General features: G+C 40.8%; 1 protein-coding gene across 1 annotated transcript in view; it reads right to left on the minus strand.

Moving 5' to 3' along the window:
• Window positions 1-5,693: 5,693 nt before the first annotated feature.
• The window catches only part of zgc:77784 (uncharacterized protein LOC402947 homolog), a 285,186-nt gene continuing 268,138 nt past the window's right edge, over window positions 5,694-22,741 (minus strand). The window contains exons 18-27 of the mRNA XM_060943465.1: window positions 22,679-22,730; window positions 22,449-22,588; window positions 14,498-14,737; window positions 14,031-14,133; window positions 10,514-10,726; window positions 8,263-8,411; window positions 8,032-8,148; window positions 7,820-7,957; window positions 6,300-6,430; window positions 5,694-5,826 (exon numbers count right to left, since the gene is read on the minus strand). Coding sequence (XP_060799448.1) covers window positions 5,815-5,826; window positions 6,300-6,430; window positions 7,820-7,957; window positions 8,032-8,148; window positions 8,263-8,411; window positions 10,514-10,726; window positions 14,031-14,133; window positions 14,498-14,737; window positions 22,449-22,588; window positions 22,679-22,730 — 1,295 coding nt within the window. The 3' untranslated portion in view covers window positions 5,694-5,814. The remainder of the gene's footprint in view (window positions 5,827-6,299; window positions 6,431-7,819; window positions 7,958-8,031; window positions 8,149-8,262; window positions 8,412-10,513; window positions 10,727-14,030; window positions 14,134-14,497; window positions 14,738-22,448; window positions 22,589-22,678; window positions 22,731-22,741) is intronic.

A 22,741-nucleotide genomic window follows, 5' to 3' on the forward strand; every position in this document is an offset into this window, starting at 1 on the left:
AAATCCTCAAGGCGTGATATGACGCGATATGGTGCGATGGATTCGGCTTGAACCATGCATTCCAGAGATAGTTGAATTTTGTTTCTACCCAAAACGCATCATGAGATATGAGCCAAAAGACATTTTTCCTAGTTATAGCGCCCGCTAGCTGCCAATATGTTCCAAATTTTTGGGGGGGCTTTGGGGACAGGTGGGGCATAAGTCCACCAAGTTTCGTCAAGATAGCCCAAAGGGCCGCCGAGATATGAGTGCACTTCCTGTTTTGCGTCTGCGCAGCCAAATTTGATTGGCTGCCACGGCCAAACGCTTTTGAAATTCAAAACACTGGGTATAACTTTTGTGCAGGTTGGTCCAGTTATGCTATCTTCCAAGTTTGGGAGAAATTGGTCAAAAATTGAGGGAGTTGAAGCATTTTAATTGATTTTCACAAAATTCAAAATGGCGGGAAAACTATAGCGGAAAATGACGTCATAGGGTGCGTTGGATTCGTCTTGGCCCAAGGATTACAGGGATACCTACCAAGTTTTTGAAAATCGGACCAATGGTTCAAAAGTTACAAGCAGAAATGTACCTGAGAATTTGAGCTGTTGGTGGCACTAGAGGGTTTGAGGTAGAGGCCTGAAATTTGCTGAGAGTAATGTTGAGACTGTCTATAATCAGTGTGCAAAATTTCACAACTTTTTACCAGACGGTTCTATGGGCTGCCATAGACTTGCAGAGGCGGAAGTGGACTGAATAATAATAAGAAGAGGAAACAATAGAATCACTATGGGTGCCTTCGCAGCTTCGCTGCTTGGCCCCCAATAATATCTATGTAGTATATATGTCATCATTGTACTTTTTTAAAAATAACAAATAAATTAAGATGTAAAAAGCAGATTTAGATCTGTGTTGGAATGTGTGAAAAAAACATGACTTTACCCATTCTGTCGAACCATTTTGATTACGAGGTGATTTCTGTTCAGTCTGAGGAGTGTATCAAGCACAAAAACTTAAATCTGCTCCACTGATTTGGACAATTAACTGGCCATCAAAACAATTTATGTCCTATTGTTTTGGGATAAAGGATTTTCAGTGAGAGGGGTATTCAATGAGAAGGGTAAAAAATTTCCATTCATTCAATGAGAGGGAAAACCCTTCCCACTGCCCACTCTTAATCCCATCAGATTAACTCTTAATCCCATCAGGTCATGTTACAATGTACCCATTGTGACTAAGGTAATGTTTTTTTCACACATTCCAACACAGCTCTAAAACTGATTTTTACAACAGCTTCATTTATCTGATATCTGACTTTATTCAGTTTGTCTTGAAATTAACTCCTGTACTATTTTACTCAGTTCAGAGCCACAACCAACTACACTACCGTTCAAAAGTTTGGGGTCACTTTGAAATGTCCTTATTTTTGAAAGAAAAGCACTGTTCTTTTCAATGAAGATCACTTTAAACTAATCAGAAATCCACTCTATACATTGCTAATGTGGTAAATGACTATTCTAGCTGCAAATGTCTGGTTTTTGGTGCAATATCTCCATAGGTGTATAGAGGCCCATTTCCAGCAACTCTCACTCCAGTGTTCTAATGGTACAATGTGTTTGCTCATTGCCTCAGAAGGCTAATGGATGATTAGAAAACCCTTGTACAATCATGTTAGCACAGCTGAAAACAGTTGAGCTCTTTAGAGAAGCTATAAAACTGACCTTCCTTTGAGCAGATTGAGTTTCTGGAGCATCACATTTGTGGGGTCGATTAAATGCTCAAAATGGCCAGAAAAATGTCTTGACTATATTTTCTATTCATTTTACAACTTATGGTGGTAAATAAAAGTGTGACTTTTCATGGAAAACACAAAATTGTCTGGGTGACCCCAAACTTTTGAACAGTAGTGTATGTTACTCTATTACACAATTACTGTGTAATTTTGCTCCCACTCCAACTCCAAATTTTACTTTTTAAACTCAAAATTTTGAGTAAAATATTTTTAACTCTGGAAAAAATTGCTCAGTCATTTTTCCTGTGTATACACTACAGTACACACATATCAACCGATCTGCTCATCAGAAAGCAAATATTTACACTTACTCGAGCTGATCTTTGGCTGGATCGAGTCAAAGTAAAAAAAAAAAAGGCACCATTCATCATCAGTATTGCAGTTGTCAAGATTGAACCAAATCGCTGTCCTGAATCAAGAACTGAATCATTAATTTATTTGCTGTCCTGAAATTGAATCGCTGTCCTGAATTATGAAATGAATCATGAATCGAATCGCTGTCCTGAATCATCCAAAGTGTATAAAATCCATGTACCATCTCGCAACAAGTTTTACCTCCAAATAGCCTGAACTATGTCTGACAGATTTTATTCTGTTTACAGTGGACGTTCCTGAGAGAAACCAAAAGAGTGAAAGTAATTATCATGCCGTTACCATGTGAATCATCTTTTATGAATGTGTAATTGCGTGCTCAAGGCTCCAACACCGGTTGGACTGAGGAAGGTGATAAGTTTTATGTTTCATCTAATTTAGATGAAACATAAAATAAAAAAATATATATTATTTGGCAATGGTCACATAGGAAAGTGTAAAGTATAAAGTTTCTGTCAATATGTTTATCATGCTTGTATGAAAAAAACCTCAAAGATATTTATCTCAAAACATGACCTACTCATTCTAAACCTGCCGAGCTTCACCGGCGAAGCTCTCGATCCCAAAGTGTTAATTCCTAACAAATCCTGAAGTCACCAGTGTACATTACACCATAGAATGGAAGTGGAGATGAAGTAGAACAGTGGTTCTCAAACTTTTTTCACCAAGTACCACCTCAGAAAATACTTGGCTCTCCAAGTACCACCATAATGACCAACATTAAAATACAGTAGCGTAGTAGGTCTAAGTATTCATTAAAAACAAGGCGGAGGTTTTATTTAACAAGTATATTTAATATTGTTGGCCACTGTAACATTACACACAGTACTTTGAACAGTACTGCCATGCTCCTGGATTAACTTGTTCAGTAACTGGAATATTTGCTCTGATGTAGTTCTGGTCTCCAGTGATTTACAAAACATACGAGCGCCACACCGTCATATTCATATCTCACATAAACCAATAAATTGGCCAAATCTGCAACATCTGTAGTCTCATCAAGCTGTATGGCAAAATATCTACTGTTCTTAATGCGCTCAATCAGTGTCTTTTTAACATCGTCAGCCATGTTGTTTATTCTCCTTGACACGGTGTCATTTGAAAGCGGCACCAAGTTTAACTCTCTGGCAGCTTTCTCTCCACACATGATACGTGTCATCTCTTTGGCTAATGGCAAACACAGCAGTTCCCCGATTGTGTGCGGCTTACCGGCTCTGGCGATCAGGAGGCTGGCACGATATGAAGCTTCCTGTGCTTTGGCTACAGGTGTACCATAGGACAGAATGGTGGACTTGGACTGCTTTAATTCATCACCTTTTCGTAAAAAAAAAATCCATTGGTTTGTCCTTTAGTGCTGTGTGTTTGGTTGTAAGATGCCGTTTGAGATGCGATGATTTCATGGACTCATTGCTCAGAATGTCGCCGCATACAACACACTGCGGCCTGGGCAGCTCCTCTGTCCCACTCCAAATGAATCCCAGTTTTATGTATTTTTCGTCATACTTCCTCCTCACTGGTTTCTGCCGTTTGCTAGCAGTTCTGGGGCTGGTTTTGCCACTGTCGTTAGCATCTGCGCTCGGCTCACACACGTCCTCTTCAGTTCTCCCTCTCTCCTGATCCACGCTCCCATTCACGGATTTAAGCCACGACAGTAATTTTGTCGTACTCATCATAATTAGCAAAGCCACCTCCACCTTTTCCCATCACAGCCTAGTCTACCAATGGCGGATAACCGTCTGTCAGCGGAACCGGCGGGAATGCGTACGTACGCTACGTATGGCTACCCAGAAGCACTTGCAAACTTTAAAATTATTAACTTAATTTGTATTTCCTTTCATTTTCTTGTCATCGGCTGATAAGATATTTTCATCCATTCGGATATTATGGATAGTATTTCACTTTTTTTAAAATTTATATTTAATTAAGTGATTCTTTGGCGTACCACTAGAATGGAGCCCGCGTACCACAGTTTGAGAATCCCTGAAGTAGAAAATACAAGTTTAGGTTGATAAAAGTATTTAACTGCACAAACCTAACTGCAGTGTTCAGCTTCGTGGCTCCAAAGGAAGTCAGTTACTCTAATGGGCAACATCTAACTTCTGATGTAATCTAAAACCTGACTGGTTGAAATTAATTTATGGGAATACAAACTGTCCCAAGTCTCCCTGTTCCAAGTCTCCCCGCTCTCCCTTAAACATTCTAGCAAACCTGTTGCAAAAAAATAATAATAATAAATAAATAAATAAATAAATAAGAATCAATTTGCCATAAGTCCACCAGAAGTTTGCCACAAAACTAATTTTCATGTGAAAATATGACCTTTTGTGGCAACATTACTAAAGGTTAACCACAACTGTGCCAGAAACCTACAATTTTTGTAAAGATCCTACTACATTTTTTACACACACACACACACACACACACACACACACACACACACACACACACACACACACACACACGTAAACTCCTTAGATTCTCACAGAAGCTTTGCAAATGCTTTTGTTGTAAACTGATCTTTCATAGCCACAACTGAGACATTTGTATTTTTATTGTAGCAATGAATTCTATTCTAATTAGATGCCTTATTTACAGTGAACTGAATGACCAGTGAGTGAACAAAACAGTCTTGTTTGAAATGGGAAAAGACCTATAACTCTGAGCCTGAAGACAGGAAAACATCCGTGTCTTCAGAAGGATCTTGGGAGGCAGTGACGCACATGCGTATTTGGACAAAAATAGAGTTAAAAATCCCACGGTTTTGGCAGATTTTGAATGAACCCCTTTTGCACCACTTCATCTTCAAAGGAACATACTAGCAGAAGATTGTAAATGCAAAAACTAGATTGGTTCCAAACAAACAAACAAAAATTCTGGGGTTCATCAAATCAGCACATTACACTTACACTGGAATGGAAATGGAGCTCACTGTAGTTTATCTGTCATAGTTCATTTATTCCAGCCAGTTCACAAACCTCCATCATTTTATTATTTAAAAAAAAAGTATTTCAACATTTTTCTTTATTGTGTTTTCTTGCACAATCCAAAATACGACAAAAGACACAATTTTAATGCTAATATGATCAACTTTGTCATCTCATTTGTATAATATGAACATTCCCTTCTTACTTCCATTCAGTGTTTGCGACATTAGCACTTTAGCCTGCATGGTTTCTTTGTGTGTGTGTGTGTGTGTCAGCATTGCAGCTCAGCAGGCAAGACTCATCTCTCCAGAGCAGATGACAGTTTTGCAGTGTGGACAGATTTGAAGCAGTGAAGATGGATCTTAAACTGCTGTACAGTTCTACCATGAAACTGTTATGGATTTAGACACAGAGACTCTAGTATTACACAACATAAACAGTATGGAATTAAATGTAAACATCAAGGTATCAAGGTAAATAGAAAAAAAAATACATTCAGGAACATTTTTTCTGACAAAAATCATTTGTTCACTCACACAAAGCAAAGTCAAGAACATTATATGCATGAAACAGGGGATAAACATAGTAAGGGACCATACAAAAATAAAATGAATGAATAGCTTAAGGATGTAGATGGGAATTACATACACTTGTATGGCTTGTGTTCTACTGGACATCATTTGTAATAAAAGTTTGTTGGAGCACATGGCACAGCAGGACGCTGAGAAGAAATTCATCATCTTCCATTCACATCATGTTCTGCAAAGAAGCAAACATGTGATTACATCAACTGCTGGTGTAGGACATTGAAGTTGAGATGCTCTCTTGCATGGCTGATTGCTTTTCATGCCACAAATGTAGTGATGTTATTGCTAATCAGATCTTCATCTGTCCTTCTTAAAGACATGTTATTGTTTATCAATGAAAAGTCAATTTGGAGTGATTAAATGGCCTTTGCATTTGAGACATGCATTATATTGTTGCATATCAATTTCTGTTCAACAGCGCTGCATACTCTGTGTGAGTAGTAAATACTGTAATTAACTAATCTAGGCCTATTGAACCAAGTGGTGTGGAAACACACACACACAAACAAATTTCTAATTATATGTTTTTGTGTATATGACTATGACGTGCATGCTTTCATGTCACCTGGTTCAATTAGTTCAAATTAGTTTGAATTAGTCAAACCAACAAACACACATACAACTGTAATAACATCTTCAGCCCACCTCTTTTCTCCTCCTGGTGTGGGAAGCAGTAGAGGGACGAGAGGAAGAGCTGGAAGGTGCAGGAGGAGAACACTGACTACTCACGGGATTCATGGACTGCATATTCACACTGCAATGGATATGCTCCTCATCTATACATAAACACAGCATTCAGCATTTACACTCAGATGTTAAAGCACTTCCACTCAAACAGGATGCTTTAAAAGAAAGTTTAAATTAGGGGTAAGATAAGAGCATATCTTACAGAAACCCTTTGTGATTGAGTTTAAACATGACTAGCCCTTTTTAAATTCATCTGGCATCCTGCAGCCATTCGTTACTTGACTGACAAAAGTTACACCAGTGGCGGCTGGTGAAAAAAAATTCTTGGTGGGGCTGGTGTGCCAATAGTCCAGTATAAGCATTCAAATGAACAGTCAGAAAATGACAACAATTCCACAATAATCTTTTAATTTCCTTCTCAAATTCAGCAGTTTCACAGATAAAGTAAATGAACAATTTACAGCTACTATATTAGGCTCCATTTATGCTTTGGAAAGGAACAGTATCAAATGCAATACAATACTCAAGTTCTTGAGAGAAGTTTACAGCAAGGGTATGATTTCAGCTGAATCTATACAAATCAACAGTGTGTGTGTGTGCCCGTGTGTGTGAGAGAGTGTGTGTGTGAATGAGTGAGTGGGGGGGGAGGTTTCAAAGGTGAGTGTGGGACTGAGTGATTGTATGAAAAGAAATGGAGAGAGAGAGAGAGAGAAAGAGAGAGAGAAAGAGAGAGAGGTGGTGTGTGTGTGTGTCTCTGATTCTAAGGCGAGTGTAAGATTTCTGTGTGTGAGAGTGACTATGAAATGAGGTGTGTGTTCTGAGCTAGGTGCATTTCTGTGAAACGAGAGAGAGAGGGGGAGTGAGACACAGTGTTGACACTCTTGCTGTGAATACAAACTATGACAAGAAAGATGTGTGATTATTGTCCAGTATGAACCAAAAGTCTAGTTTTGAACATCACCTCTAACCAAAGACAGAGAGATAGAGAGAGAGAACACGAGCGAGAGTGAGAGAGCTACATTTTCTGTAGCAGGGGCGAAATTTCCAGCACCCCAAAACCATTAAATTCGGCAATGCTGATTGGCCAAATATTTATTATTTTTCCCTAGCAGCCATACACAATTGGCTATTTTGCTGCACTTCTGGGGCGCTTTGATGGGCGCCCAAGAAAAGAAATGATACGAGTCTGTCGGTGAAATTCACTGTTGAATGAGAGTTGGTGGAAATGTTGTTTAAATAATTCAGATTGCATGTAGGCACACACTAAGTAAAGCTGACACTGATGCTAAAATTTGTAAAAAAAAAAAAAAAAATATATATATATATATATATATATATATATATATATATATATATATAAAATATTTCCCCTCTACATCTGGGAGGGCGGTACCCGAGCGCCCCCTATGGGCCAGCCGCCACTGAGTTACAGGATGGGTGACTGGCCCTATTTGTGAGTGTGTTGTGGGTTTTCAGACCTTCTGTGCTCCACTGGCTCTGTGTTCTCTGATCTGCCTTCAATTCTCGGCTAGGTGGCTGTGTTCTGGCCTTCGACATGGCTGCCAGGTCTACCCGAGAGACTTCAGTGGGAGGGGGTTCAGGTGGAGGGGGCAGATCTGCACAACAAGCCAATGGGTTTGCTACATGCACTGTACAACACCTAATTCTATTAAAAAAATTGTCTCCTGACCTCCTGTTTTTAAGGTTTCTCTTCTCCGAGGTCCATCTCTTGATGATTGCTTTTTGGACAGCGGCTGCTCAGTGGGGGATGGAATCGATTTCTTATGCACAAATAAACCAATATCGCCTATTTAAGGAGAAAATCAGAGATAGAAATGATATAATTAGAGAACATGTAATACTATTTTAACCCGATGATAGGTATAGAATTTTGAAACAGATCATTTGGTAGGGTGTTGACCTTTTAAGTGCTGTGACCTCTCCACTTGGCAGACGTCTCTCCAGCGGCCTTGCAGATGGGGCAGGCTGCTATTGTGTGATTCCAGGTTGGTAAGGATGTTTGGATTGGGCAAAGTTGATTTGGAATTTTGTGCGCATAGTCCCTTACTGCTGGGTAAACACAAATCCAAGAAAAGTTCAACTTTTACCTGATAACACTCATCAGACAGAGATATTTGTCTTTGTCTGGGTCTCATCAATGTGGTAATGTGGTTTCTTTCCACCATGTGCTTGTGATAATCATCAACCACTCTAGTCTATGTAGGTTCTTTGTATATGACATCACAAACCAGAACACTTTCCAGATGGATGGCAGGCAACTGAAGGCAGGTTCTGAAGCAAGTTGGCAATGACCCCCAACACTGCAGTGTTTATGGCTATTCCAACCGATCAAATTGGGGGAAAAAATCCCAAGGGTACTTTCAAGTCCCGAAAAAAGTGATACACAAAGGAGAGACATTTAAAAAAAAAAAACCTCAGAGAAACAGCAGCAGACATGGATCAAAAACCTCTACCTTAAGTTTGGTGGAGTCCAACAATGCTCATGTATGTAGTGACTACTTTGTGAACAGTCAGGTTAAAGTCATTTTGTTACCTACATAGTTAGCTAAAACTAATAAAAAAAAATACAGAATATACAGAAAAGCACCTTATAATTGAATCTATCCTAAGAAAGAGTTTGTGTTCAAAGCTAAAAGTCTCACAATCTGAAATAATGCACTGTAAATATTTTTAGCATTTGTGCGATATTATTACACAGCAGTGTTGTAGTCGAGTCACTGAACCTCAAGTCAGAGTCCAGTCTCAAGTCCCCAGTGTTCAAGTCCGAGTCAAGTCCAAGTCATTCAAGAAAATTTCGAGTCGAGTCCACTATTGATCCAAGTCGAGTCTGAGAACAAGACTCCAACCGCACCATTTGACGGTGGCTGTTGCTGCCTTTATGTGAAAGCGTCTCTGCTACTGTGCTGGACTAACGTTACTGCTTGACTGCCCCATTTTAGTTAACAGGCTACAGATAAAAAGCTTGTTCATCGCTCAGCAAGCCCCGCCCACTATCAACAGGGCAAATAACATGAGAGAGAGTTAACACTAACTAGTTCATTGGTCAGCAAGCCCTGTTATCAACAGAGCAATGAATATAGAATGTCATTTCCTTCTCTGGGTGGAGTCTTGCCAAATGACGATTGAAGTTCAAGGTTGTCCCCGTCGTCTCCTCGATAGTTCTTCTACATATGGAGCAGTGCATTTTTTCCCACTGCACAAGAAGTCTATATAAGCAAAGTGGACAATCCTAGGGGCGTTCTCTCCAGGCATTTTAGCGCCATTAACGTTAGTTTGTTCCTGAACACGATGCATGAACAGGTGAATGTGCATTCTCTTGCATGAAATTAGTAAAAACAAAAATAATTTACAGTAGATATTAAGATCTTATGCCAAATTATTATGGCATGTTACAAAAAATAAAGAAAAAATCCAAGTCCTCTTCTCAAATTTACAAGTCCGAACAGTTAATGCACGAGTCCAAGTCCGAGTCATCAGTGCTCAAGTCCAAATCAAGTCACGAGTCCTTAAAATTAGGGCATGAGTCGGACTCGAGTACTACAAGCCTGTTACACCTGTGATGACTGGTCGTGATATTAGATGGAACGATAAAATCTAATATCTAGTAATAGCTTGAGAACGAAACTATTCCAGTTGAAGCTTTTTTTTTTTGGGGGGGGGGGGGGGGGTGATGATGATGATGATACTCTGTTCAGGTTCATTGTACCCCCAGTTGTATTTCACATCACTGCTGATATGAGCACTGGGGGTGTTTTAGTCTGTGTAATCACTTGACACAACTGTCACTGATAGACTGCATCAATTTCCAGTCTGGGCGTGAATACTGGGCAGTTGCACTCGGTTCCACAAAAATCCAAAATAATCTGCTTTGTTGACAGAAAATAATTTGCTGTGGATGGCTCATAACTTGTTTGAAATGCCAACTGTTCCTTCCTTGTTAATATGCGTAGAAGGTATGTATACTGCATAAACCCAGGCTCTGACTTACCTGTCTCTAGTCTTTTTTTTTTCATTAGAATAGATGCTGATTCAGTTTGCTAGCCATCTGGAAATTTTGGAGCTGGTCAGGAGAGATGGGTGCTAGTCTTGACTCTGATGTGTGTGTGTGTGTGTGTGTGTGTGTGTGTGTGTGTGTGTGTGTGTGTGTGTACCGTAGCAGTAAGTCAGGATGTTGCAAACATGGATTAACTGGCATTCGTTCCTCATTGGGAGATGGATTTAGGGTGGCTGCGAACGGCTGGCTGTAGGTGGTAACTCGCCCACAGCGCTCTCCTCTCAGAGGCAATGTGGCTACATTCTCCAATCCTTCCATCTGATAAGTCCTCTCTGGGAGAGGAGCACCCCAGTCTTCATCATCCTCACACCTGCAGGACCAGGAGACAATGCACATACCATACACATATTATAATCCTGGAGAGGATCCAGTTACCACAAACTGAAATGACCTGGATTACTGAAATCGGAGACCCATTTAAGTATTATAGCCAAACAAACATTACATCAACCCACCCACTGAGACCTAAGGTAATTATCCAACAGCATGACAGAGAACCACACTAGCAAATAATCACAAGACCACAGACCCTTGGGCTGTTTGTGGATAGGATTTATGGATATTACATATTGAACACTGCAACAAAAATCCTCTTAAACCCAATCTATCCCACAGGGCAGCACTCCAAACATGATGTGAGAAGAGGAAGAAGTTAAGTTGATGTGTCTCATTGCACAGTGCACTGCCAGAAGCTATTATAAAGCGGCTATGCTCAGGTGGCCTGTGTCTCATCCTACTTGTTCTCTTAGTGTGGCACTGAAGCTTGGACTTGGGCTCTAACTTCATTAGCTTCTGTCATTATAAGTTATAAGCTGTCACTATAAGAAGATAAAACGGTTCCTTTATTTACTCTCCACCTGCGTTCTGTCCACTGAGAACAGTCCAGCACAAGGCTGGCTAATTAAGAATCATGTCAAAAATAATCTGGTAAAAATAATACACACAGATTGCAAAGGGAAATGAAATTAATATACACAGGACTGCAAATTTTAGAACAACATACAGTCAAGTGCAAACGTTTGCACAAGACAAAATGAAGACAAATACACTATATGGCCAAAAATATGTGGACACCTGACCTTCACACCTATTTGTTGGAAGCGAAGAATTGTCTAGAATGCAGGCTTGTAGTATTCAAGTCCGACTCGTGCCCTAATTTTAAGGACTCGTGACTTGACTTGGACTTGAGCACTGATGACTCGGACTTGGACTCGTACATTAACAGCATTCGGACTCGTAAATTGGAGACGATAACTTTAATTTTTCTCTTTTTTTTTGTAAAATGGCATAATTTGCCATAAGATATTTATATCTACATGAATTTTTATACTAATTTCGTGCAAGAGAATGCACATTCACCTGTTCATACATCATGTTCAGGAGCAAACTAACGTTAATGGCGCTAAAATGCCTGGAGAGACGCCCCTAGGATTGTCCACTTTGCTTATACAGACTTCTCGTGCAGTGGGAAAAAATGCACTGCTATGTGTTCCATATGTAGAAGAACTATCGAGGAGATGACGGGGACAACCTCAAACTTCAATCGTCATTTGGCAAGACTCCACCCAGAGAAGGAAATGACATGCTATGTTCATTGCTCTGCTGTTACCAAGGCTTGGCTTGCTGACCGATGAACTAGCTCGTTATTTGCCCATGACATGAGAGGGTTAAAACGAGCTAGTTCATGAATGAATGTGCAATGGAACACAGGGCAATGTTGATAGTGGGCGGGGCTTGCTGAGCGATGAACAAGCTTTTTATCTGTAGCCTATTAATTAAAATGGAGCAGTCAAGCAGTAACGTTAGTAGCAGAGACGGTTTCACATTAAAGGCAGCACCAGCCACTGTCAAATGGTGCGGTTGGAGTCTTGTTCTCGGACTCAACTCAGATCAATAGTGGACTCAACTATAAATCTTTTTTTTTAATGACTTGGACTTGAACACTGGGGACTCGAGACTGGACTCGGACTCAAGGTTTAGTGACTCGACTACAACACTGCTAGAATGTCTGTGTATGATGTAGCATTAAGATTTCCCTTTACTGGAACTAAGATGCCAAAACGTCTTCCAACATGACAATGCACAAAGCGAGGTTTATAAGACATTGTTTGCTGAGGTTGTTGTGGACGAAGACAAGTGGCCTGCACAGACCTCAACCCCACTGATCACTTTTGGGATGAATTGGAACACTGACTGCATGCCAGACCTTCTTGCCCAACATCAGTGCCTGACTTCATTACAGTGCTTATGGCAGAATGAGCACAAATCCCCACAGCCATGTTCCAAAATTGAGTGGAAAGCTTTCCCAGAAGAACGGAGATTATTATAACCAGGGCTTTGAACCGGTTCAAGGAACGAAAATGAAAACCGGGAACTTTTTCTATTTCACATGGAACGGAAACGAAACCAGAAACTTTATTATTTTTTATGTTCCGGAACAGAAACACTTATTAAAAATAATGGTAACCGGTTAATACCGGTTTTTATTTCGTTCCTCAAAGTTTCCGTAGCCTACAAATAAAAAAAAGTCCTTCTTCTCCTGTGCAAGTTTCTATGACCCGCTGGGGTTCACTTCCTGTGTGACGTTCGCTGACTGAATGGAGAGAGCGGGAGGGTGGACTACTATCACGTCTCCACATCTTAAATAAGAGGTAAATATTGCAGTCTATCGTTATTCAAAAATGTCAATTTCAAACACGATATCAATATATTTGTCCACGTTAATGAGAGGCTCGCGAACATTAAATGACGTTAACCTCTGTTAGCCTATCAATGCATAGGGCCTGACTAGCCTTTGGTAACACACTAAACGAATTATCTTTCATTTTTGGCACTTTTTCTGTTTGTGTAGATGGGAAGACATACTGAGAATCCAAATCGCCAACATTTGAAATAATAATTGTTGTGAATTATGTCTTGTCTTATTTAATGAAGGTTGTAATAGAATTAGCCTACATTTGGCTTAAGCTGGATGAGACAGAGACATAATTTTATAGCTATTTGTTAAACAGCTGACAGGGAACGCAATTAACCGTTCCGGGAATGAAATTTTTTTGTTCTAACCGGTTCGGGAACGTCTATTTAATGGTGGAACCCAAAACCGGAAACGTTAAAATTCCGTTTCTGTTCGGAACGAACCAATAGGAAAAAAATTCTGGTTCAAAGCCCTGATTATAACAGCAAAAATGTGGAACGGGATGTTCAATAAGCACATGCCTTGAGATGGTCAGGTGTCTCCAAACTTTTGGCAATATACAGTAGTAGGTATAAATGGAATTTATATCAAGAGGACATTTTATTCTAAGGGGTCACAGACATTCCTTCGTAACTTTCATACAAATTTTAAATGTGTTGGAATATTAAGATCTGGATTCGTATAATAAATATATTTTAGATATATTTGTATTTTAAGGTTATCTTTTATCATCTAATATATGGGGAATGCAAACTTTTCACTCAGTTGTAAGCATCAAACAAATTTTCAACTCAAAGACAAAAAAAAAGTTTTGAACTCTTGATTTCAAAACATGGTTCTGTAATCTTGTCATACCAATTAAGCCTCAGTAATTCATCTGTTGGCTTTGTGTAAAACAGTGCATGCTGTTGGGTCTGACCTGGACTGCTGTCTGTGTTCTCGAGTACTTGGTGGTGGCAGGGACAGAACATTGGACCAGTTATACGTCGCTGACTCACAAGGTTTCTGCATTTCTACATTAGCTGTAATATCAGAGAACATTTAATCGTTTCATTTGAATTGGCACAATTATCTTGTATGTAAAGGCAATACTGGCTTATGTAAGTATGTAATCACGTCACCCTTATATTCAGGTCAGTTACATTTTTCAACAAGTGTTACATTTTCTAACAAATTATTCAACACTTGATTTTACCTTTAAAACGGTCCATGCTTTACTACATTAAGAAATAATTTAAAATGCCATTATCCTGGTTATTCTAAAATAAAGCCTACAGTTTTACTGCTACAGGATTAAAAGAGATTGCCTGGGTCAAAAGGACAACAGTGCTATGTAGTAAAGAGAAGACGAGTGTGAAGACAGAAGATGAAACTGAGCCACAGTACCATTGTTTATCCCCGAGTACTGGAGTTGGGCATATTCAGCTGTGCTGAGGTCAGACTGTAAGCTCCACTGGTCGAGGTCAGGTTTGGACAGGACTGGTGAGCTGGTGTAGAGGTCATGAGAGTAAGCACTTCTCAGGTCATGCTGTGACTCATCAGCTCTGTCTATAGTGCTGTAGATGGCACCTTCATTGGACGTTGGGCTATATGTTTGGTTTGGCCTCAGGAAGCTTGTTCCTGCAGCTGGAGAACAAAAGAACGTGAGAAACTAATTTTTGAAGTGGAGGGTGAAGGCAGGGCTTGATTTGATAGGGGACGCATGCTCCCTGGTTAAAAACATGGCAACAGTTATCTCCTGCAAAGCTGCCACCCACCCTACTTATACAGTGGGTACGGAAAGTATTCATCATTATCTCATTATCTCTAGCCTCTTTATCCTGTTCTACAGGGTCGCAGGCAAGCTGGAGCCTATCCCAGCTCCCAGGTGAAAGGCGGGATGCACCCTGGACAAGTCGCCAGGTCATCACAGGGCTGACACATAGACACAGACAACCATTCACACTCACATTCACACCTACGGACAATTTAGAGTCACCAGTTAACCTAACCTGCATGTCTTTGGACTGTGGGGGAAACCGGAGCACCCGGAGGAAACCCACGCGGACACGGGGAGAACATGCAAACTCCGCACAGAAAGGCCCTCGCCGGCCACAGGGCTCGAACCCGAACCTTCTTGCTGTGAGGCGACAGCGCTAACCACTACACCACCGTGCCGCCCATCGGAAAGTATTCAGACCTCTTTAAATTTTTCACTCTGTTTCATTGCAGCCATTTGCTAAAATCAAAAAAAGTTCATTTTATTTCTCATTAATGTACACTCAGCACCCCATCTTGACAGAAAAAAACAGAAATGTAGAAATTTTTGCAAATTTATTAAAAAAGAAAAACTGAAATATCACATGGTCATAAGCATTCAGACCCTTTGCTGTGACACTCATATTTAACTCACATGCTGTCCATTTCTTCTGATCCTCCTTGAGATGGTTCTACTCCTTCATTGGAGTCCAGCTGTGTTTAATTAAACTGATTGGACTTGATTAGGAAAGGCACACACCTGTCTATATAAGACCTTACAGCTCACAGTGTATGTCAGAGCAAATGAGAATCATGAGGTTGAAGGAACTGCCCAAGGAGCTCAGAGACAGAATTGTGGCAAGGCACAGATCTGGCCAAGGTTACAAAAGAATTTCTGCAGTACTCAAGGTTCCTAAGAGCACAGTGGCCTCCATAATCCTTAAATGGAAGAAGTTTGGGAAGACCAGAACTCTTCCTAGACCTTGCCGTCCAGCCAAACTGAGCAATCGTGGGAGAAGAGCCTTGGTGAGAGAGGTAAAGAAGAACCCAAAGATCACTGTGGCTGAGCTCCAGAGATGCAGTAGGGAGATGGGAGAAAGTTCCACAAAGTCAACTATCACTGCAGCCCTCCACCAGTCGGGGCTTTATGGCAGAGTGGCCCGATGGAAGCCTCTCCTCAGTGCAAGACATATGAAAGCCCGCATAGAGTTTGCCAAAAAACACATGAAGGACTTCCAGACTATGAGAAATAAGATTCTCTGGTCTGATGAGACGAAGATTGAACTTTTTGGCGTTAATTCTAAGTGGTATGTGTGGAGAAAACCAGGCATTGTTCATCACCTGCCCAATACAATCCCAACAGTGAAACATGGTGGTGGCAGCATCACGCTATGGGGGTGTTTTTCAGCTACAGGGACAGGACGACTGGTTGCAATTGAAGGAAAGATGAATGCGGCCAAGTACAGAGATATCCTGGAAGAAAACCTCTTCCAGAGTGCTCAGGACCTCAGACTGGGCCGAAGGTTCACCTTCCAACAAGACAATGACCCTAAGCACACAGCTAAAATAACAAAGGAGTTGCTTCGGAACAACTCTGTGACCATTCTTGACTGGCCCAGCCAGAGCCCTGACCTAAACCCAATTGAGCATCTCTGGAGAGACCTGAAAATGGCTGTCCACCAACGTTCACCATCCAACCTGATGGAACTGGAGAGGATCTGCAAGGAAGAATGGCAGAGGATCCCCAAATCCAGGTGTGAAAAACTTGTTGCATCATTCCCAAGAAGACTCATGGCTGTACTAGCTCAAAAGGGTGCTTCTACTCAATACTGAGCAAAGGGTCTGAATACTTATGACCATGTGATATTTCAGTTTTTCTTTTTTAATAAATTTGCAAAAATTTCTACATTTCTGGGTTTTTTTTCTGTCAAGATGGGGTGCTGAGTGTACATTAATGAGAAATAAAATGAACTTTTTTGATTTTAGCAAATGGCTGCAATGAAACAAAGAGTGGAAAATTTAAAGGGGTCCAAATACTTTCTGTACCCACTGTACATCCCCTCAATATTTCAAGTTAGTCCCTTTTTCAGATTTATACCCCATGTTGGACAATTCAGGATTTCTTAACATCAAACCGGATCTGTGCTATATCTAGGGATGTATCCATCCCTCCATTTTCTACCACTTATCCGGGTCCAGGTCGTGGGGGTAGCAGCCTAAGCAGAGCAGCCCAGACTTCCATCTCCCTGACCACCTCCACCAGCTCTTCCGGGGGAATACCGAGGCATTCCCAGGCCAGCTGAGAGATGTAATCTCTCCAGCGTGTCCTGGGTCTGCCCCGGGGTCTCCTCCCAGTGGGGCATGCCCAGAGAACCTCCCCTGGGAGGCGTCCAGGGGGCATCCTAACAAGGTGCCTGAACCACCTCAACTGACTCCTTTCGATGTGGAGGAGCAGCGGTTCTACTCAGAGTCTCTCCCAAATTACTAAGCTTCTCACCCTGTCTCTAAGGGAAAGCCCAGCCATCCTACGGAGAAAACTCATTTTGACCACTCGTATCCGCGATCTCATTCTTTCGGTCACTACCCACAGCTCGTGACCATAGGTGAGGGTGGAAACGTAGATGGACCAGTAAATTGAGAGCTTTGCCTTTTGGCTCAGCTCTCTCTTTACCACAACAGAGGGGTTTAGCATTCACATCACTGCTGACACTGCCCCAATCCATCTGTCCAACTCCTGTTCCCCCATACCCTCACTCGTGAACAAGACCCTGAGATACTTAAACTCCTCCACTTGAGGTAGCAACTCCCCCGACCTGAAATTGGCACTCCACCCATTTCCGGCTGAGCGCCATGGCCACGGACTTGGAGGTGCTGATCCTCATCCCAGCTGCTTCATACTCAGCTGCAAACCATCCCAGCACATGCTGTAGGTCACAGATTGGAAGCCAACAGGACCACATCATCTGCAAAAAGCAGAGATGCGATCCTGATGCCACCAAACTGGACACCCTCTGCCCCTTCACTGTGCCTAGAAATTCTGTCCATAAAAGTTATGAACAGAACCGGTGACAAAGGGCTGCCCTGGAGGAGTCCCACATGCACCGGGAACGAGTCCGACTTACTGCCGGCAATGTGAACCAAACTCCTGCTCCGGTCATACAGGATCTGAGTGGCCCACAGCAGTGGACCCTGAACCCCATACTCCCGAAGCACCCCCCACAGGGCACCACGAGGGACGTAACCGGATATTAATACATTCTCTGGAATGAACAGATAAATGTGCTTAAAATGAATATAAATACAGATATTAACAGGAGGCACACTATTTTTAAGGTTAACAGGGCATGTGGTTGAGATGGAATAGTACATGTACTATAAATTTATGAAATACACCACAGGAAAAAAAATTTTAAATGGCATGTGAAGTGTATATAATTCCAATATACTATATTCATATTTAAATACTTGTATCAGCTTCGAAGCTCTATAGTTTATACTTTCATGTGAGTGTGTACAAGCAATCAGATATGAAGCTTGCAGGACAATGAAAACCATGTTCAGTAATAGAAACATGCAGCACTCATTCATTCATCCTTACTAACCATGTGATCAGTGTGATGACAGTTTAAGGGTACCGTAGATTGGAAACAACTTCAGTATATTAAACTGACATACCCTGAACCATGCTATTTACACATCATGCTGTGAGCTATAACGCAGGGTTGCCAGATTGATATTAAGTTTAGGAAATTTCTCATAACATTTGGACTAGGGCAATTTCCTTTGTGAGCGCTAGTTTCTGGGAGTTGACAGAAATACAATACAATAAGCTTTATTAGGTTCCCAAACACGGGATCTTCATACCTAATTTACAAAAAATCTAATCAAAAATATTTCTAATTCTGATTGTTTTGTTTTGAGAGTTGCTTTATGCTGAATAAGATTTAAATGACTATTTGATGGAGATATATCAGAAAATATCTGGTAACTCTGGCCATCGTGGTGCCTGTCTGAGCCTGATTGGCTGCAAACCAGTCAGTCAGAGCACAGCTCATTAATATGTTAATGATCCCACCAAAAAAGGGATTACAGCTTGTTTCATCCTCAGGCCAAATTATTGTATAAGGGTTGTAAATGGGTGTGTAAAACAACATCTGGGCTGGGTTTTTTTTGCCTCAAATAAAGTCACATACCTTCTATTTAGACATCAGAGAACAATTTAAAATACTGAATAAATGCACTCTCTGGCACCTTAAATTAGGCTACTAGCAGGCTTGTAGTACTCAAATCCAGGACTTGGACTCGAGTCCAACTTGTGCCCTAATTTTAAAGACTCAAGACTCGACTTGGACTTGAGCACTGATGACTTGGACTTGGACTCAGACTCGTGCATTAACTGCATTCAGACTCGTAAACTGGAGACGAGGACTGATTTTTTTCTTTATTTTTTGCAACATACCATAATAATTTGTCATAAGATATTTATATCTACATTAATTTTTGTACTAATTTCGTGCAAGAGTGTCACACCTGTGCACCTTGGCCCATGCATCAGATAGACTCTCGGGCGTGCGCCGTAAACGACTCGCACCTGCACAAGATTAAGATGTAAACAGCGCACCTATATAAAAACTGTGAAAACACTTACTTTCCGAAGTATTGAGTTGCGTTGCTGACACATTACCAAGCCTTATTTCCTTGTTTGGTTTCCTGATCCCTGATTTCCTGTTTCTCGTCTTTGACTCTGCCGAGTCTATGATTGCCTGCCATTCTGGATTGTTTATCTGTCTTCACTTGTATTAATAAACACACCTTCTGCACTTACATCTGTCTCCCAACCATCTCTGACAGAATACTTCACACTCCCTGATAAAGAGAAGCACATTCACTTGTTCATATGTCACGTTCAGGAACAAACTAATGTTAATGCCCTAAAACAGCCATCCTCATATGGTGCAGTTGCAGTCTTGTTCTCAGACTCGACTCGGATCAATATTGGACTCGACTCACACTTGAAATTTTTTTTAATGACTTGGACTTGACTCGGACTTGAACATTGGGCTTGAGACTGGACTCAGACTCAAGGTTTAGTGACTCTACTACAACACTGGCTACTAGTTTGTTTATATTTTGGGAAATAGATCCAGCTACATTTGTTAGAAAAAAAAAAAAAACAGTACTGCACAACATCCTAGTTGAGTCCAATTATGAACTCAAGTGATGTACCGTATGTGAGGCTGTAGATCTGTCAGAGCCAAAATTCACAAACTAACAGTGCTTACATTTCCACCTGTGTGTGTGTGTGTGTGTGTGTGTGTGTGTGTGTTTTCAGCATATCCCAAGTATTTCTTGGGACATATTTATTGGATTTATATTTAATTTACATTTATTTAAAAAAGATAATTTCAGGTTTAAATCCAAACACAGATTTGCAGCACTAAACAAATATATATACAAGTAAAGATAGTGTCATTGAGTTAAACAATAATAAGTAAAATATGTAGGGGGGTCTGCCATGCCATAGCCATAGTAACCACCTTCCCCCTTTCACTGTACAGCGTTGAACACACCAATCCCTGTACTCGATGCCATGTTCTATCTCCGCCCATTCTTCTGACTCCCTGTAATGGCATTGGATACAGAGGTGATAGCGGATACCAAATACAGTGACATCATGACTGTGCTTTAAACCCGCGGCGGAATCAAAATTCTTTCTCTCTGGCGGTGGGTTTCCACGCGTGAAAGAGACGTCGTGCATCTGTGCTACAGGAGAACAAAGGACAAAGAATGAGCTATTGATACCAGACCTTTAGCCAAAGTTCAATGTATTTGATCTTCGCATAGTTACAATAATAATTGAACCGGTTAGTTACTGCAGCCCTCGCAGTATTCTAAAGAGAAAAGGCAACCGGATCCCTTTTCCCTTTCGCAACGTCGACGAACTACAAACAAGATTCCTTCCAGATCATCGGACGACCGATGGGACACCGAAGCTCTTCAGCTGACGAGCTGTAAAAGGAACAGAACTGTTTTCTCCCTGGACCTGTGCTCCGCGCTGTCTTCGGATAACAGACGGCACACTTTCAGTCGCCAAACAAGAGCGATCTCAAGTAAGGCTGGAATCTGGGCAATTGTTAGTCTTAGTTGTGGCTAGTTAATGTGAAGAGTGTTGTTTATTTGAATTCATTTATGGTTTAAATGTACGCATTTTGATTCACATGAAAGTTGGTCTTAGACCGCATGTTGTTTGATTTACTTTGTTTACTATCTGTATTTAGTTAGATCGTGCATGCGTTCCCTCTCTCTTTTTTTAACTCCCTCCGTTGCACTACACTACTCAACACTGGGATTTCAGGAGTAGCTAAGGGTTGAGCAGAAGTTGGGTTTAAGGCCTAGCCGAGACTAGTTTTTAAACTACAGATCCTTTGTCTCTCCCTCCCTCGTGCACTCTCTTTGTTGCCCATCCCCCTGTAGGTGAGGCCTAGCACAAGGCTCGCGCATTCCATTCTCACACACACACACACACACGATTTCCCTCTCACATTTTAACAGCCACTCACCCCTACACTGTAAACTTGCATATAGGTATTACTTCTGATCACCATTAGTGCCTTAGTTATCATCATATACACTACTGATTCTTATTTGTATACATTGTATCACCATTTATATTGAATTATTCCTTGTCTGCTATTGTTGCTATATCTGATCAGTATTAGTTGGCTAATTCATGTCAGCTATTTCAATAAATGGTATCTTTGGAATAAACTGTGGCCTGTCTATTGCTACAACATTCACTGAGTGCCAACCTCTGCCAAACAAGTATTCCAATTGCCTTAGCCCATTTGGTTGTTATATGAATGTTATAGATCTAGAGTAAACGTATTACATTAGAGCTACAATACTCACTAAAACTATAGCAACATCACCACTAAGTTATTCCATTGATTTTAATAGTTTAGCTATAAACTATTAGACACTTGAATTAATGATTAATGAATTTTATGAGACCGATCCCTTTTTACATGAGACTGATTTGATAAGCCTATTGCACCTACAAATAAGTTAAATAAATCAGGTATAATTCTTAATTTCCCTGAGGGAACCCTCCCAAAGGGATCAATAAAGTTTATCTAATCTAATCTAATCTAATCTAATCTAATCTAATAACCAGGGAAATATGCACAGAATAAACTGAAACATTTAATTCTGTATGCAAAATTAATTAGGCTGTTATATTAATTGTTGGGTAGCTAGTTAGTGCACAGCTAGTTTAACACTAATTTTAACCCCCCACACACCACCCAATGTCCCTGAACCCTCAGCACAACCCACCATCAACCTTGATTTAAAAAAAATCACTGGAAAAGGTAAAAAAAAAAGAGCAGTGGTGGCTCAAAGGGTAAGGCTCTGGATTACTGATCAGAGGGTCTGGCATTCAAGTCCCAGCACTACCAAGCTGTCACTGTTAGGCCATTGGCTTTAACCCTATCAGCTCAACCGCACACAGAGATGGGAAAAAGATATAATAAGAAGGAGACTGGGACATGTAAAAAAAAAAAAAAATACCATCAATGCCATGGCGTAAGAAGATTCTTACTGTTGTAATATCTGTCTGTGGAGTCATGTTTGCCAGTGCAGCAATTCACAGAGTCTTTACTGCTCTGGTTCAAGTTGTTGTTTGGCCAAGAATCTGCCAGCCAGGGATAGTTAACCATGTTGGATCCAAGCAAGCATGGCCTATAGAGAAAGGTAATTACATATGTTGAGACAGTATACAGCAAATTTTGACAGCATGTGCAAAAGTATAAGCAGATGGAATTTACATACCTTCCATTGCTACTCCTGATCTGTCCTGATCTGTCACCATTGGAGAGGCCAACTGGGACAAAA

The sequence above is a fragment of the Neoarius graeffei genome, chromosome 17 (genome assembly GCF_027579695.1).
Source record: "Neoarius graeffei isolate fNeoGra1 chromosome 17, fNeoGra1.pri, whole genome shotgun sequence".
Taxonomy (NCBI): Eukaryota; Metazoa; Chordata; class Actinopteri; order Siluriformes; family Ariidae; genus Neoarius; species Neoarius graeffei.